The sequence below is a fragment of the Dasypus novemcinctus genome, chromosome 15, assembly GCF_030445035.2.
Source record: "Dasypus novemcinctus isolate mDasNov1 chromosome 15, mDasNov1.1.hap2, whole genome shotgun sequence".
NCBI lineage: Eukaryota > Metazoa > Chordata > Mammalia > Cingulata > Dasypodidae > Dasypus > Dasypus novemcinctus.
In genome coordinates, this window is record NC_080687.1 from 35,677,989 (window position 1) to 35,694,609 (window position 16,621).

At 34.3% G+C, this 16,621-nt stretch overlaps 1 protein-coding gene across 3 annotated transcripts in view; it reads right to left on the reverse strand.

Annotated features, from left to right (window-relative positions):
- UBAC2 (UBA domain containing 2) overlaps nucleotides 1–16,621 on the reverse strand; it is a 211,404-nt gene that overhangs the window by 70,496 nt on the left and 124,287 nt on the right. For all 3 annotated transcript variants that reach the window (XM_004458418.4, XM_071208231.1, XM_071208230.1), the window contains exons 5-6: nucleotides 12,209–12,332; nucleotides 8,402–8,449 (exon numbers count right to left, since the gene is read on the reverse strand). In XM_004458418.4, the coding sequence (XP_004458475.1) occupies nucleotides 8,402–8,449; nucleotides 12,209–12,332 (172 nt within the window). The remainder of the gene's footprint in view (nucleotides 1–8,401; nucleotides 8,450–12,208; nucleotides 12,333–16,621) is intronic.

Below are 16,621 nucleotides of genomic sequence, written 5' to 3' on the forward strand. Positions count from 1 at the left end.
CATTGTTCATAGAATAACTAAATCCATGATTACATTTCTTATTTGGAAAAGAAGAAAAAACTGGATGATTTAAATTAACTAATTTGAAGACTTTCCACAAAGGTACAGTAACCAAGACAGTATGGTATTGGTGTAAGAACAGATATATAGAACACTGAGACAGAAGAGAGACAAGAAATAGACCTATGCTGGTCAAGTGATTTTCAACAAAGATGCCACGGTAATGCAATGGAGAAAAGAATCTTCAACAAACAATATTGGAGCAACAGTATATATATATACAGGGTATAGCAGTTTGATGTTATTGATGAATTCCAAAAAGAAATAGTAGATTATGTTTGCAAACTGGTCTTTTCCTCTGGGCATATTAGAGTATATCAGATACAGAGGTTTTACTTTTACTTGATTAAATAATGATTAAGGCTTTGATTGGGCCACCTCAGTAGGACATTAAGGGGCAGGGGCTCACAAACTGCACCACAGAGAAGGGAGGTTGGCATCTTGAGCTGGAGCCCTGGGAAGTAAGCACACAGAGGAGCATCATTGTGAGGAAAGAGAAGCAAGCCTCAGGAAGAGAGGAACCCTGAGCCCAGAGAGAAGCAAGCCCTAAGAAGAGAGGAGCCCTGAGTCCAGAGAGAAGCTAGCCCTGGGAAGAGAGGAACCCAGGAATCCTGAACCCTGGCAGATGTCAGCAGCCATCTTGCCCCAACACGTGGCAAAAGACTTTGGTGAGGGAAGTATCTTATACTTTATGGCCTGGTAACTGTAAGCTCTTACCCCAAATAAAACACCCTTTATAATAGCCAACATATTTCTGGTATTTTGCATCAGGACCCCTTTGGCTGACTAATACACAGGGAAAAAAAAATAAGTCTCAACACTTGCTTCACAAGAATTTATCTCAAATTGGGTCCTATGCCAATTTTATGTAATACCAAAAACGATTATATTCTAGAAGAAAATGTAAAAGAAAATCTTTGTGACACTGGGTTAGGCAAAGATTTCTTGACCAGGACACCAAAAAGTAGAAATTATTTTAAAAATCAAAAAAGTGCACTTAATTGATATGAAAACTTGTTCTTTGAAAGACAAAGCTCTGAAACAAAAAGGTAAGCCAGAGACTGAGATAAATTTTTATAAACATATCCAATACAGGGCTTATTATGCACAGAATATATAAAGGACTCTTTCAATTCAATTAGAAGACAACCCAATTATGAAATCAACAAAAGATTTGAACAAATAGCTCACAAAAGAAGATATAGGAATGGCCAATAAGCAAATGGAAAGAGGGAGCAAGTCATTAAAGAAATGTAAATTACAACCACAACAAGCTATCACTATACATCCACTACAATGGCTAAAGTTAAAATGACAGATAATACTATGGTAAATTGGGTTATGTACCCCAGAAAGTTTTTATTTTAAATGTTCTTAGTCAATAATTTTATTCCTTGGGAGTGAACATATTATTGTAAACAGAACATTTTGAAGATATTCTTCTTAGTTAATGTGTGGACCAAAAGAACGAGGGTGGTCCTCAATCTGGATTACTAGAGTTCTTTACAAGGAGAGAAATTCAGACATAGTCAAAGAAAGCCATAGGGAGAAGCTGGAAGCCAGAAGTCAATGAAACCAGAAGAGAAAGGAGAGGACATCACTATGTGACAGGAAAGCCAAGGAACACAGGATTTCTGGCAAGCCAGCACCAGAATGTTACAGACTTCGGGGAGAAACCACTGCCTTGCCGACACCCTGATTTGGGACTTCTCCTAGCCTCCAGACTGATCCAAAATTTCTGTTGTTTAAGCCAACCCCTGAGTGATATTTGATACAGCAGGTTAGGCAAAAGTAAGACAAATAACAGGTGCTGGCAAGGATGTAGAGCAATTGAAACTTTGATGCATCAATGGTGGGAATGCAAATTGGTACAGCCACTTTGTAAAACGGTATGATAGTACCATATAATTTATCATACAACCCAGCAATTCTAGTACTAGGCATTTACCAAAGAGAAATGAAGAAAACATATGTCCACATAGAAATGTGTACACAGATCTTCATGCAGCATTATTCATAACAGCCCAAACCTGGAAGCAGCCCAAAAGTCCATGAATTGGTGAGTGGATAAAGAAATTGTGGCAGAGCCAAACCACAGATTAACATGTAGCAATGTAAGGAATGAAATATTAATAAAACAAAGATAAATCTCAAAAACATCATACTAAATGACAGAAGTAAAACACAAACAACTTCATACTATATGATTATAACATATTCTGGAAAACGCAAAACTATGACAAAAAGCCACCAGTGGTAAACTGGGCCTTGCAGTTGGATGAGAGCAAAGAGAGCAAAGGGATGTGAAGAAATGTATTAGGGTGTATTAGAGTGTTCTCTATCTTGGTTGTGGTGGTTGTTACACAACTGTGTACAATTACAAAAATTCACCAACCTAGACACTTAAAATTGGTAAAGTTTACTGAGTATAAATTTTAATAACTAAGAAAAAGAGAAAGAAAAAGATTCTTCATTAAAAAGTGAATGTGAAGATCTAGGAGGATCTGGACACATATAAAATTTTTAAAATTTTATTAAAAAGACAGAATGATAGCAGAATAAAAAGAATGTTTAGTAACAAAAACCTGGTATACTGTAAATGTTTCCAACTAAAAGAAAATAACATAAGAAAACATTTTGATAATAAACTATGCTGTTCTTTATAAATAATGAATAAATATCAAACAACATGTATTGATTTCACCAAAGGTTATAATTAAGATAAAAGAGAAATCTCAAAAGAATCAGCTTCAAAGAGGAAGTAACACAGGACACTACCATTTAAAAAGTCAGTTTGAATAGATTATCAAAACTGATTCAATAGTTTCAATGTCTTGAAAGGGTAGTAATGTGAAGACACTGTTGGAAAATGTTCTATGTTACAACTAACACAATAATTTACCAGTAATAATCTAAAATTTAAAGTACAGGTGTTTTTAGATAGCCTCTTTCCTTATTTATATTTCTTCTTTTGTTAACCAGCAATACTACTGACTCAGCTTAATAGATTTTAAGTTATCCTTTAAGTTTTCTCTAACCCATTCTTTACTTCAGATTATTTGTACATGACAATGCCAAAAACATAAGATGAAATTGTTGAAGAGGAAGTTTAAGCTGTTTATTAATATAGCCTTTAGAGAATCAGTTAAATATCTTGATGTATTAGAAAAGAAAGTAGAGCTATTGGCCAGATTCTGAATATCAGGAAGAAAATGGAGGCTGCCAATGAGAGAAAGTTTTCTTGCATAAAGGCTGGCCCACAAAATTCATGATGAAAACTACAGAAAGTTGTTGCTGACACATATTTTTCAGGGCCTGTGGGTACTTTTAGAATTTCTTTTCTTTTCTTTTTTTTTAAACTTTATTTCAACTTCAAAAAATAACAGGAGCTGATGTGGCTCAGTGGTTGAGTGCCAGCTTCCCACATACAAGGTCCCTGGTTCAATCCCTGGCTCCATTACCTCAAAAAATAAACAAATTTTAAAAAAATGGACAAAAGCGAGTTTAACCAATTACAGAAACATTACTTTAAAAAACATCCTGTCCAAAAGAAAAAAACATTATTAAAAAAAAAGAGAAATTAAAAATATACACAAAAAACAACAGCCGGTCCAGGCATATTTATCTTTGGCCTAGCTCTACTCCCCATCAGTTGCACAAACAACCTCAGTCTTCTCATCTTTAAAATGGGAAACCTAGGTACTCCACCACTGTAGAGATCACGTGAAGAATCTAATGAGGCACCACACACTGAAAGCATCCTGACAATCACATAGCATTCTAGTGTCTCATAGTACAGAAAATAATACTTTGATAATACTGACTTTTTAAAAATCAACCATTATTTATAGAATGTATATAAAATGGCACGTCTTGTAGTAGGCATTGGGGATTATAAAGAATAATATATAATTCCTAAGACATTGCTGACTCAGAAAAGGCTTCAGAGAGAACTGAAAAAATGAGTAAAATTTTGCTAGGAGAAAAAGACTTACAGTTGAATGAACCTGCATATTGTTATGCAAACCTAGTTTTTGAGAGCACGGACATTAAAACTAGACTATCTGCATTTGAATCCTGTCCCCACTACTTATCAGCTCATGATTTTAGTAAAATATTTAATTTCTCTGTCCTTCAGTTTCTTCACCTATAAAAAGGGGATAATACTAGTTCCTAAACTTCATCAAGTTCTTATAGGGCTAATTAACATTTGTAAAGTGCTTAGAAAAAAGCTTTATTAGCTTTTCCCAGGATATACTGTGGTAACAAATTATCCCAAATTTCAGTAGTTTATAATTTCTATGGTAGATAAGCCAATCAACATAAGGTCTATTTGATTCTTTTTTTTTTTTTTAGTTACTCTAAGACAATGCTTTTTTTCTTTTTTAAACTACTGTGTAGGGAAGAGGGAAACACAAATCACAGACCACAAATGAGCCATCCTGACTCCTTCAAGATTGCTCATACTTCCCTTCCTCCTTTATATGATTTACAGACCTTATTGAGACATCTGTAATCTTGCACCATCGTGAAGCTTTTTCGTTTGAAAATCTTTAAAGATCCCCACTACCTACGGAAAAAGTTCCAAACTCAAACCACATTCAAAATCCTAAATAACCTGGTGTCAATCTATGTTTATAACCTGATTATTATTAGAATGAAAAGATTTTTTCTTACCCTAAAAATTCTTAGTAACGAGATAGTTAAAGTTTGACAAACTATACAGAATAGGCAACAAACAAAAGAAATGGATAGAGGGGTGCTGAAGGAGAAAAGTCTGGAGTCTGAGAAACACAAGCACGTCTGATCACTCGCTCTCAAATAGCTTGAAAGAAGACCGAATAATTATAAATACATTAATTGTAAAATGAGAAAATTGGCAAAAGCAGGCTCTTTCTATTTTAATCATCGCAGAATGAGATCAAGGCTCAGACTTAAGCTTTTTGAGAATTTGGGTATATCCCAGGGGTAATGAGTCATTACTATGATTCATAAAACTGCAGAAAATGAAGAAGTGGTGGAATATGGACGCTCAAAGGCTTTCTGTAGAACCACAAAAATAATTTAAGTAAGTTCAATAAGATGTAAGCAAAGTTTTAAGGGAAAAAAAGCTGTGATGTTTATCAAGAGTAGTGGAATTGTGAACATATAAAGAGTGGCCTCAATTTTTGAAGAGGTCTTACCAAAGACATTAGGAAAGAGTGATTAATCATGATGGTGCTAACATGATGGAAGCAGGTAAATACTAAATGTAAGTATTTGCTTAAACTAGAATATTTTACCTGGCTACTATAGCTAAGATTTCCAATAACAATTCTGTATCTTTCACGAAAACAATTATGTTTTAAATATTAAATGCATGTATTAAAGTCAGAATTGTCAAAGGAAAAACAAGGCAACACAAAAACGTTTGTATGCATGTGAATAATCTCAAAAGTGATCTTTAAGCACAATCAAATGTTCCATATCTTTCTTGGACAGTGGCTAGAACCTCTGATGGTTCCTAGGCAAACTAACTCCTTATTGTTTCTGGTAAGCTAAAAACCTTGCTTTCCCTCAACCCAGGGAAATGATTTAGTTGTCATTCTTATCTGTGACATCGCCAAAGACAGAAAGTGGGCTTTTACCTGGTAAAATACCGTACTGATGCAATTCACCAACGTCCTCCTCTTTTAAACAGGGGGATATTGTGATGTTATTTATCCAGGGACATATTTATAATCAGACAAGAATGACTAACATAAGGAAAGAGAAAAACTATTAATTAAGCCAAAGTTGGCAGTTTTCCAGAAAAACATGAGTTAAGTTTTTGGTTTCCATGACAGCAGATAACAAGTAACTTATGTTTTACACAAATGTGTTTTTTAAAAAAGCTTTCTTTAAAAAAAAAAAAAAACCCACATAATTGCCAGATTGAAATAAAATTACTTCCTTAATACACACTGTATGTTAGGTGAACTTTTGGTTTGAATGCTAAAAGGTGAAATTTCATCAAGAGGTTTTTTAACATACCCCCAAAACACTGAATACTATCTGTACATTTCTTTTGGGTAGCAAGAGTCTAGTATTTAGTTTTTTAAAAAAAGGAAGTCACCAGATCTATACAGGGAGAGAAGTTGTATTGAGCAAGAGACATGTGAAAGAGGCAAACTGTGGCTTTTTGAATCTCAGACTTGGATTTTAAAGTCAGTGGTATATAACCATACATTCACAAGTAATCATATTATCCTCCTTATATAATTATCTTTATCTAAAATATGCCAGATTATAGTAAGTATTTCAATAAAACCACAATAAAAATGTGGTTTTCTGGAAAAAGTCAGAAATAAAATATTCATTAAGTTCAAAACAAACACCAACATCTATGGTATAGCATGAAAGAAAACTGCCTATGATTATCAGTGACATCTATTATTTTAAGTAAATATGGTTAGCGTCATTTGATTATGACTGATATGAAGAAAATGATCAGATTTGTGGGCACAGCAAGAGGTCAATAATACTAGCTGAATTAATTATTGCACAAATGAAAATTCAATTGGCTCAGATATGTTTACTATTAGTGGAATTTTTAAAATGCTAAATTCATCTTGGAATTATATCCCAAACAGTGCAATTCTATTCATCCTTTTGAAACAATGGATTCTTAGGTTAAAGATTTAACTTCTGATTCTTTTTAAGAAAATTAAAACAGGTACTTTACTACCTGTTAAACATATGGACTGTAAAAGAGTGAGATTACAACATGCATATTTTAGATTTAAAAAGAATGCAAAGAGATGAAAAATGAAAACTCTGGGTTTTTTAAAACATGTATCATATAATGAGTTTTCAAAGAATGGAAAGGATAGTAAGATTGAGTCAATAGTAAGCTAACACAATGAAATAGCACAAAATAAGGTACATCTCAATTTCTTGAATGCTTTAGGAAAATATTTTAAAAAGACTCATGGCAATCACTACTAAACACACACATACAAACAGATATCAAAATATATATATATATATCGTGAAAGAAATAAGAAATGCTTATTCAGCCCTCATTATAAAAGCAATGAGCTCTCTATCTAGGTTGATTAAGCAATTGCCAATCAAGTTGGCAGTTCAAGATGAGATTAGACTGAGAAGAGCCTGGCCACCTCATAAAATCAGTCTGAACTCAGTTACCACAAGACTTAAGAAATCCAAATGGCTCATGTGGTTTGAAGGCCTCAAAATGGAGTTCAGCTCTATGATCCTGAAGCATATTGGATAGAAGAGAAAATATTTGGGGTGGGGATGTAGGATAAAGTGACCTGGATTCCATAATTTTAGATGGAGGCACATAAGATTTTTGGAATGACGGACCAAGTTGTACATTAAAATAATGCACAAAAGGAATAGCAGCATAAAGAAAGGAGAGGGGTGAGCAGGTTTAAAGAAAAACACAATGGCCCCAAGACACTAGTCATTCACCTGGGAAATAAGAATAAGTAAGTGATAACTTACTTAAAATATCTGCAGTGGAATAGTTATTTCTACATCCTTTCCTTTTGATGTTACCACATGATGACGAATCCAATTTTCTTAGACTTTTCCAAGAAAGAAATTAAAACTATACTCTGTTATAAATTTATTTATATATCAATTTGAGGGTTCACAGTTAAGTCATAGATGAAAAATAAAACTTCATGCTCTAAAGTTATGGAGTTTAAGATAAATGCTTATTATTAAAAAATAAAACAAAAAAAAAAAATAGGATGGGGCATATTCTTATTTAGAAATGAACACTAATTGACCAAAACAAAGTGAAATACCACATCTAAAGAAATGCTTAAAATTAACATTACAGCACACAGAATGAGGACTCTGCCCAAAGCTTTTATATCATTCCTTTTTTCCTTCTCTGGCCACAGACTGATGAGTCTTCTGTCAGCTCCAACCCATGCGACTTTCCAGTTAGCCTTTTTTTTTTCCATTGTATGACAACGTCTTTTTACAAAACAAGCAGAACATCTCTTATCATTATTTTTAGTAAGTCTAACTTCTTCATTTTCTTTTTTTGTCATTTTTTTCCTACATGAATTTGACTACTAATACAATTTAAAAACAACATTGACAAAAAATCAGCTAAAACGTTCCTCAAAATTACCTTGAAAATGGAAATACACTAGGCCTCCTTCATCTCAATTATCCATGTAAGTGACCATTTTTTAATCCCTAAGGAAACAGCATTGAGCCAAAACCTCATATGGTTAAAAGAATGTTGCTGACAGTTGAAAATGACCCACAATCTAAATGTGACGTTTCTCCTAACTTTTTTTCAGAAGACATAAGGATTGGGAGGGAATATCACACTTACAAGTCCACTTATGGCTGTAATCCAGATGTAGGAACCAGAGGTGAAAAGCTATAAAAGAAAAAAAAAAGGCAACTAAAACAGAAATTCAACTGGCATTACAGCATACTTATAACTATAGTCATAATCATAACCATTTACATTATTAGTCATATATGCCATTGTATAAACAAATAGAAAATTAGTAAATATCAATTCTGTTACTTAAAAGAAAATAACATATTAATTTTTTTTAAACCAAGACCTCAGCCTTTCTATAGCCTAGAGTAGATTGGCCAAAACTGGCTCACATCCCTGTAGAGAAAAATAAGTGAAATTAAAGCATATTTTTTTTCAGAAATGGGTATTAACTGATTTAAATAAAGTAGAATACCACATATAAAGAAATTATTAGAATTCACAACATACAAAACATGTAGTCATTATCCCATGCTTAGTTTTAGATAATGACATATAAAATATCTGTTTATGTAATTTTTTCACTTTATCATTTTTAACTCTAAATTTAGATGCAAAGAATTCTGAAAGCAGATGGGTCTATAACCAGCTCTATCCTTCTTGAGTGCTGATATTCTCACTCCAGTTCACCCAAGGAAGAGCAAGCTGAAAATAACCAAGTTAATTAAAGGCAGAATTAATTAAAATTACATCTCATGAAATCTCTCCCCTCAATATCCAAAGTGTTTATACTCAGGAGTTCGGGCTCAGGGTAAAAATAATTATGAGGCACTTCAAAACTTGTTCTTGTAAGAAAGAAAAGATTTGTAGTTTCGTGTTTATTTTTAGAACTTTAGGTTGGGAGTTTAAGTACTTCTGATCAAAGAGGAAGAACCAGGATAATACTGTAGCCCAGGTTCACTGCTGACATTGTACTAGACGAAAACCTCAAAGTTCTGCACTCTCAGTCCAGGAAGCAGAAGAAGAAAGAAGATCGACACAAAAGGTGAGAGCTGACAAAGTACAGGGAAGTTGACAAGCTTTGTTTTCTGCTAGTTCACCTTGAAATGGGCAGTGGCTGCGACTTTAAATTAAATCCTTTGTTCAAGCATAGATGCTTATTCAGTGTAAATGCTTCTGATAATAACAAGGATGAAATTTTGTGACAAAGTATTTGCTGTATAGTTTTCTTCTAAAAATATACAGAATAACAATAGGTAATATTTTTTTTAGCACTTACTATGTGCCAGACACTGATCTTAATGCTGCATGTATTAAAAACTCACTGAATCCTCATAGCCGCCCTAGGAAATAGGCTTTATTATTACCTCTGTTTTACAGATGAGAAGACTGAGAGCCTAAGTAATTTGCCCAAGGCCAAAAATTAGTAATTGGTGAAACTGGGAGTTGTATCCATGCAGTCTGGCTCTGCAGCACTATGCTCCATTCCCCATTTCTACTATGTCTTACATACAAGTAAAAAGAGTATAAAGTTAATTTTATCAGTAAAAAATATTTCCTTTGAACTCCTAAGTCTCTCATTGTATTGCAGGCTTTGTCCCCAATTGTGTTCCTTACGTTTGGACAGTATCTATGCTTTTCCACATCTGTAAGGCTCCTTTAGGCAGGTGCCACATATACTTCATTTTATCCTCCATAGCACCTAGCATAGTTCATTCATTACATGACTGGCTCTCAGCCATTTGATACTTAACCCTTAACCTGTGCTCTTCTGATAATGCTTAAAGTCATTCACTTATTCACTCATCACTCATTCATCAAATATCCTCAGCTTCAAGACGCTGTTCTGGAGAGAGAAAAAGACACTGGAAATATGTGCAAAGGCCCAGAGGTGAGAGAGGGAAGGAGAGTATAGCAACTTGAGGAATAATGGGTTTAGTGAGACTTCCTTCAAAGTGCGGAGAGGTAGGAGTTCACAAAGGGTGGGCAAGAAAAACCCTGGAAACATTCATATTAAGGACTATGGATATTCTAAGACACCAAGGAGGCATCTTTACTTCTATGTCTGATATCAACTTCTACCTCATGAAATAATTACATATTTATGAAAATATTAGAAATTCATATTATTTTGAAAAAAAATTTTGTGGTAAATCCATCTACATTTTGGCTGTGTGCCAGGACTAAGAGGATACTTTCACTGTGAGCTGTAAAATAACTGCTGAAATAGCACTACATGCAGTGCTTCTTTATCCAATTAGGATCCCTTTTTATAAGAGATTAAACTTATTATTTGTGTGGTTTTTTGGCCAAAAACAACAACTAAAAAAAACCCCAATATAGTGATAATCCCAGAGAAGCCAAAGGTTGTAATCATTGTAAACCATTAATCAATACAGGAACCAGAACTAAGACTTAGTTCTTATTACCTGCTCTTATTATACTAAACATTCAGTAACTATTATTTTTATTTCTTCAAACAACCTTGTATTATTGATATTATAATCTCCACTTTACAACTGGGAAAATGGGGGCTCAGAAAAGGTACATGACAAAACTAATGATATCCAGAGCAAGTAAGTAGAACCCAAGTCCACTGGACTCCAAAGCCTTTTTGCAATGCTACATTGAATTCCTACTCCAAAATAAATGTTTTTGACCCTCAAAGATTACATACATTTAGAGTGGGAGGGAACTATATAAAGTCAACATGAGGCTCAGAGGGGTTACTTGACTTGACCTAAATCTCACAGGTGGTGAGTACCTCGCTAGACCCAGAACTTGGGTCTTCTGACCCAGGTCCAGGGTACTTGTCTACCATTCCATTTTGCTTTCTGTCACAGCGTCTTTAAAAAATTAAACATGTCACAGCAAATTAGAATAAGAATAAAATGCAAGAATGGATTATTTGGTTATATGAATATTTGGAAGGATAAGGCTGAGTAGTGAAGAATAAACATATTTCATAAGAAATGATTGTAAAAGTGGCAAGGAAATACCCATTCCAGATGAGCCACTGATAATATGCAACAGCAGACTGGAGAAGGTAGAGGAAATGATAAAGGTTAAAGGTGGAGGGAAGAAGGTATTTTAAAATGATACTAGGATCCGGTTTGATATGCGTGGGATAAGGAGCGTTATGAGTATTAAACAGTGGATCAAAAGGCCAAGCTACACCTGGTACCACAGGAAGCAGCAGAATAAAACTTTACATCAAAAGCTATGAGAGTAAAAGAAAAATGAACTAATACTATAGATAGAAAATTGAAAATCCTGTGTCTTTTATCACAGGGCCTGCAATAGAGCAGGGAACAATCAATATTTACTGAATATCAGTGAAGAGAACCTTTGCAAATGAAGGAAGACAATAAGTACTCTAAACATCTCCATATTGAACCATTTAGCAAACGATGACAAGTGACATCATACCTATGCAACCTACAAGTTATAAAATCGATAAAGCTTCTTGAGAACCCAAAAGCTCAGTTGGTAAAGCATATTTGGTATCTTCTTCAGAACTGTATTTGCAACATTGTATTCAATAAATTAATTTGACGATTTTCCACTTTCCACCTCTCAATTGTTCTCATTTGTTTCCACTTCTTACTATGATTAAAAAAAAGTACTTAACATGCAAATGTACAATGAAATTGAAATATTTTCCACTGATACAAGTTACAGTGAAAGCTCTTATCAGATTTCTAAAGGCTATGAAAGTATTCTAGTACCTGATATACGTTGATGTTCTAGTTCTGTTACACTTCCTTTGAACATTTGATATTGATCATGAAGCCAAACTTATGGGGAAAAAAAACCATTGTTTTCAGGAGATCAAATGAGAAAAAGACCAAAAAGGGAAAAAAAAAAAAAGATCTGGTTAAAGAAATATGAATGTAAAAATGCATACTGTACCTGTAGTCCCAATATATAAATCAATGTCTTGTTTGTGATGGTAAACTGGCCCAGAATTTGTGCCACTTGGACTCTTGGAATGGAGCAGTAAAATGGTACAAACAGAGCAAACACAGGTGCCAGGCTATGCAAACAAATAAAAAAAAATCACTATAGTATAACATTCAATTGAAAATATCAATGGCAAATGTATATTTGAAATACCACTATACTTTTATTTCAGGCTGAAACATGTTGATTTTTGTACATGTATAAACTTCCAAAATAATCTGTATCATCTATGACATTTTAGAAAAACTCTATATTTGTTGACCTTCCCCAAACCATAGCGAAGTAGTGCTTCGCCAACTATTAATTAATTCTTGGACATTGTGAGAAAATTTAAAGTTATGCTTCTTCCCATGAATACTTAATAACAAAGACTAGACAAACCATAAGCAAAAAGTATTAGAATTCCTCATGGTCAAATCCAAACCTTCATTTCAGACTTAGTCCAATTAAACATCACCATAGCACTTGATAGTTTTTACCAACCCTGTCCTCCTTTTCTCAAATCCTTTCCTTCTTTTGTTTTAAACCCTATTTATTCCTGTTTCCCCAACTATTTCTTGTACCACTCTTCTGCCCTCTCTACTTTTCCATTATATTCTTCAGTTCTTGCTCTACTCTCTCCTGGTACAATCTCAACCCATTTGATGGCTTCAGTTAAGAAAGTGAAATGAGTCCCAAACCCCAGCCTATGCCCTTACCCTGACTTTGAAACCCTGTTTGTAATTGAAAGCATCATTAAGTACTCTTAACTTCACATATTCAAAGATTAAATGTGTCTCTCTCTAATCTACCTTTAACAATGCTGGCTGTATTCTCTTCCTAATACACAACCTTGCTCCGGTCACTCTCCTGCTTGAAACTCTTCCTTCCACAGTCTTCGGGTACCCAAAGACAAAATTAAATATTAACATGAAATAGCAAAGCCCCTGTTTCTTTCTTATAAATGTAGTTTCCCACAACTGTCCTCTCCAGGCCCTTGCACTGGCTTCACCTCCTCTCACCACCCATGCACAGAGCTACTCCCTAGACACATTAGGCTCTTTTATGATCATAAATTCACATGTTATTCTTTTGAGCTAAAATATCCTTTCTACTTTTCTGCTTAGAAAACTCATACATAACTTGTAGGACACAGCTCAACTCTTCTCAGAAAAGATTTCCCTGACTCCTGTCAGTTCTCTTTGTATTCAAAGTTATATTGCTTTCAGTGATCCCCTGAATCCACTGGGCGATGACTAGGTGCCAGGCAGTATGCCAGGAACTACAGCTACATCTACTTCTACATCTTTGAGTCAGAAACAGCCCCTAAAGGCAAGAGAGTAGATCCAGGGTTGTAAGCCAATATACTTGAGAGTCTAGGCAGGTAACATGAAGGAGGAAAGTGGTTTGGGCACACATTTGCACCAATTTTGCATTAAATAATTACTCAGTCTATCTTCCCCCACCCCCATTTTTGACAGTGACACCAGAACAAAGGATTACTTCTTTACCATGAGAAAAATGCAAGGAATATTCTTCACTTCCACATAGAAATATCCTTACATCATTTTATAGAAACATGGGACCTCACTTTTGATAGAGACTGTGCTATTGGAAATCATTCAGTGTCCTCTCAATTCTAATACTTAAAAGCAAACATTGCAAATGTGATAAATGGTAGCAGCACCAACAGGCACCTACCAACAATGCAGGAAACACTAGCATGTAGGAGAACCACAATCATTAAACACCTGTCAGGCCCTGTGTCAAGACTGGATATACAAAAATGAATAAGACAGCCTCTCTCACAGTCCGCTAGGCAGGATGAGCTGAAGAGCAAGTAGCTGACAGGAACAGGGTAAGAGAAGGTATGTAGACAGTACAGCGGGGCTATTACCACACTGACTATTCACTCATGTGGCTCTCCTCCTAGACTGAGAACTCCCCATGGCAGGAAATGAAATTTATTCCTCTTGGTTCTCCTAGGATATGGCACAGTGCCTGGAAATGAAATAATCCTTACTCTTGAACAATTACACGGCTCACATCTTAATTAACTACATAAGATATTTTAAAAATCTACCATTGGAATATTGAAAGAAAGCATATTTTATTTAGCTTTGCATGTATGATTCTTACACAGTGGACCCTCAATATTTAAAAGATTTTTTAAAGTTATCAAACTAATTTTAAATGGAGAGACTTCTTTAAATTATTCTAGATAATATATAAAAGAATTGGTTTCATCCAATTTAATCCATCTAAACTTAACATAACTGATTATTCAGTTATTAACATTGATAGATTCTAAAGAGCCATGCTTTCTTTTCAAAAGTACAAGTTAGTCAGCTACTCCTATAACGATGTCCCATCTTACTCAGAGTAAAACCAAGGACATTACACAAACCCTCGGTGACCTGCCTCCAACCCCAACTCTGATCTGGTCTTTTTCTCCTCTCCCCCTCACTCACACTTCTCCAGCCATACTGGGCTCTGGTGAAGGTCATTCAAACACAACCATGCACACTCCGCCCCACCCCAGGGTGTTTGCATCCGGACCATCTTACCACAGCAGCAGCAGCTTCATTGAATAAATATGCCCTCACTTCCTTCTTGATTCAGATACCACCCTCTCAGAGAAGTCCTCCCTGACCGCCGATTTCAAAATGTAGTGCCCTCCCTACCTCAAAGCTCCATCCCCATTCTGCATTCTCTATTTCTTTCTCAATTTGATTTTTTTCTCCATAGCACCTATAACTTTCTAATATATTTATTTGCCTGTCTCACCTGCTAGAGTGTAAGCTCTAAAAGGCAAGGTTTTATGTCTATTTTGCTCACTGTTTTATCCCCAGTGTCTACAACAGTGCCTGGCACATAGTAGGTACTCAATAAATACGTGCTGAATACATGAGTTTATCTTTAAAACAGTAAAAGCATATAGCAAAATCTGCCTTTTGTGGAAAAAAGGTCCTTTTCTTGTTTTATTATTTTTAATGGGATTAAAACAATGATATCATATATACTCAAAATGGACTGTTGGTCTCATGGTAATAATAAGAAAAACTCTATTTTAGTTAGCCAAATTGTACTAAATGCATTTGAAATCCCTCACTACAGAACATGTTCTTTGAGGCACTTAATTTATAGAAGTTCATCTGTTTATATTCAACAATAAAATGCTCACCAAACAGGGATACTAGAATTAAAAACCTGAAACAGAGTTTTTGTTTAAGGTTACATTCAATGTAAGCTAAAAAAAAAATACTGACAGGAATTTTAATGACCATAATTCATATCTTAGAAGACATTAAAAATTCCTGAATCACTAATAATCACTACCTAATTTAAATGATGACTTAATACTAGACCACATATACCCATAATTAAAAAGTACACTTTATAGACAAAGAAAACAGAGATTGTACTGATAGAACAGACTTCACAAAAATATCATGTTATTAGTCATTTATCAGTTTTTCTCTTTTCCTTATCTTGTTTTATGACAATATCTGTTCTTTACACTGTCAACAATAATTCAGTTTGACCTCTTTCATACTGTAAATAGCTAAGTCTTGGGAGCCCTATCAGGCTTAAGTAAACAAGGCTGGAAGCACAGAAAAAAAGAAAACAGGTTATAAATAATTTAACCAGTCCTTCAACTAATATTATGATTTATTTAGTGACTATCTATACTCAGGACTGTACTTGATAGAACAAACAAAATATAAAATAAATTCAGGTCACACATGTCCATCTCACCTCTTCTACAGAAACAGACTTCAACTCCACATCACAAATAAATAACTTTCAACAATAATAAAAATAAGGCTTATGAGCTCATGAAATTATCATAAACAGAATAATTATCATATCACCACTTATTTACATATTTGATTACTTAAAGACCAAAAAAAAATTTTAAAGTAGATGTTTGCTAGAACATTTACTTAACTAATTGAGTACTTCATTAAATAACTATGTTTTACCCAGTAATAATTATTTTAAAATTGAAAACCAAAAAACTATCAGGATGGCATTTCAACAAACGGAAAAATTTCGTGTTTTCTTCGAGTATTCTTCAATCCAAGTTATAAATGAACTAGTTCTAGAATATTATACCATATTTATCCACCAAATAATAAAGTATCTGTGTTTTCCCCTCATAATATATTTGTGGTAGGAATTATCTTGGAGATCACTTAGTTTAATGCCATTATTTTATGGACAGTGTAAGGCCCAAAGAATTCTGGTGATGTTTCTCAACAGAGGCTCAGCATTTTAGAGCTGAGAAAATCTGATAAGTTTCTAAATGGAATAACACCGCTGAGAAGCTAAAGCCATGAGACTAGGTCATTTTCACAGAATTCTGGAAGTGAAGGGCCT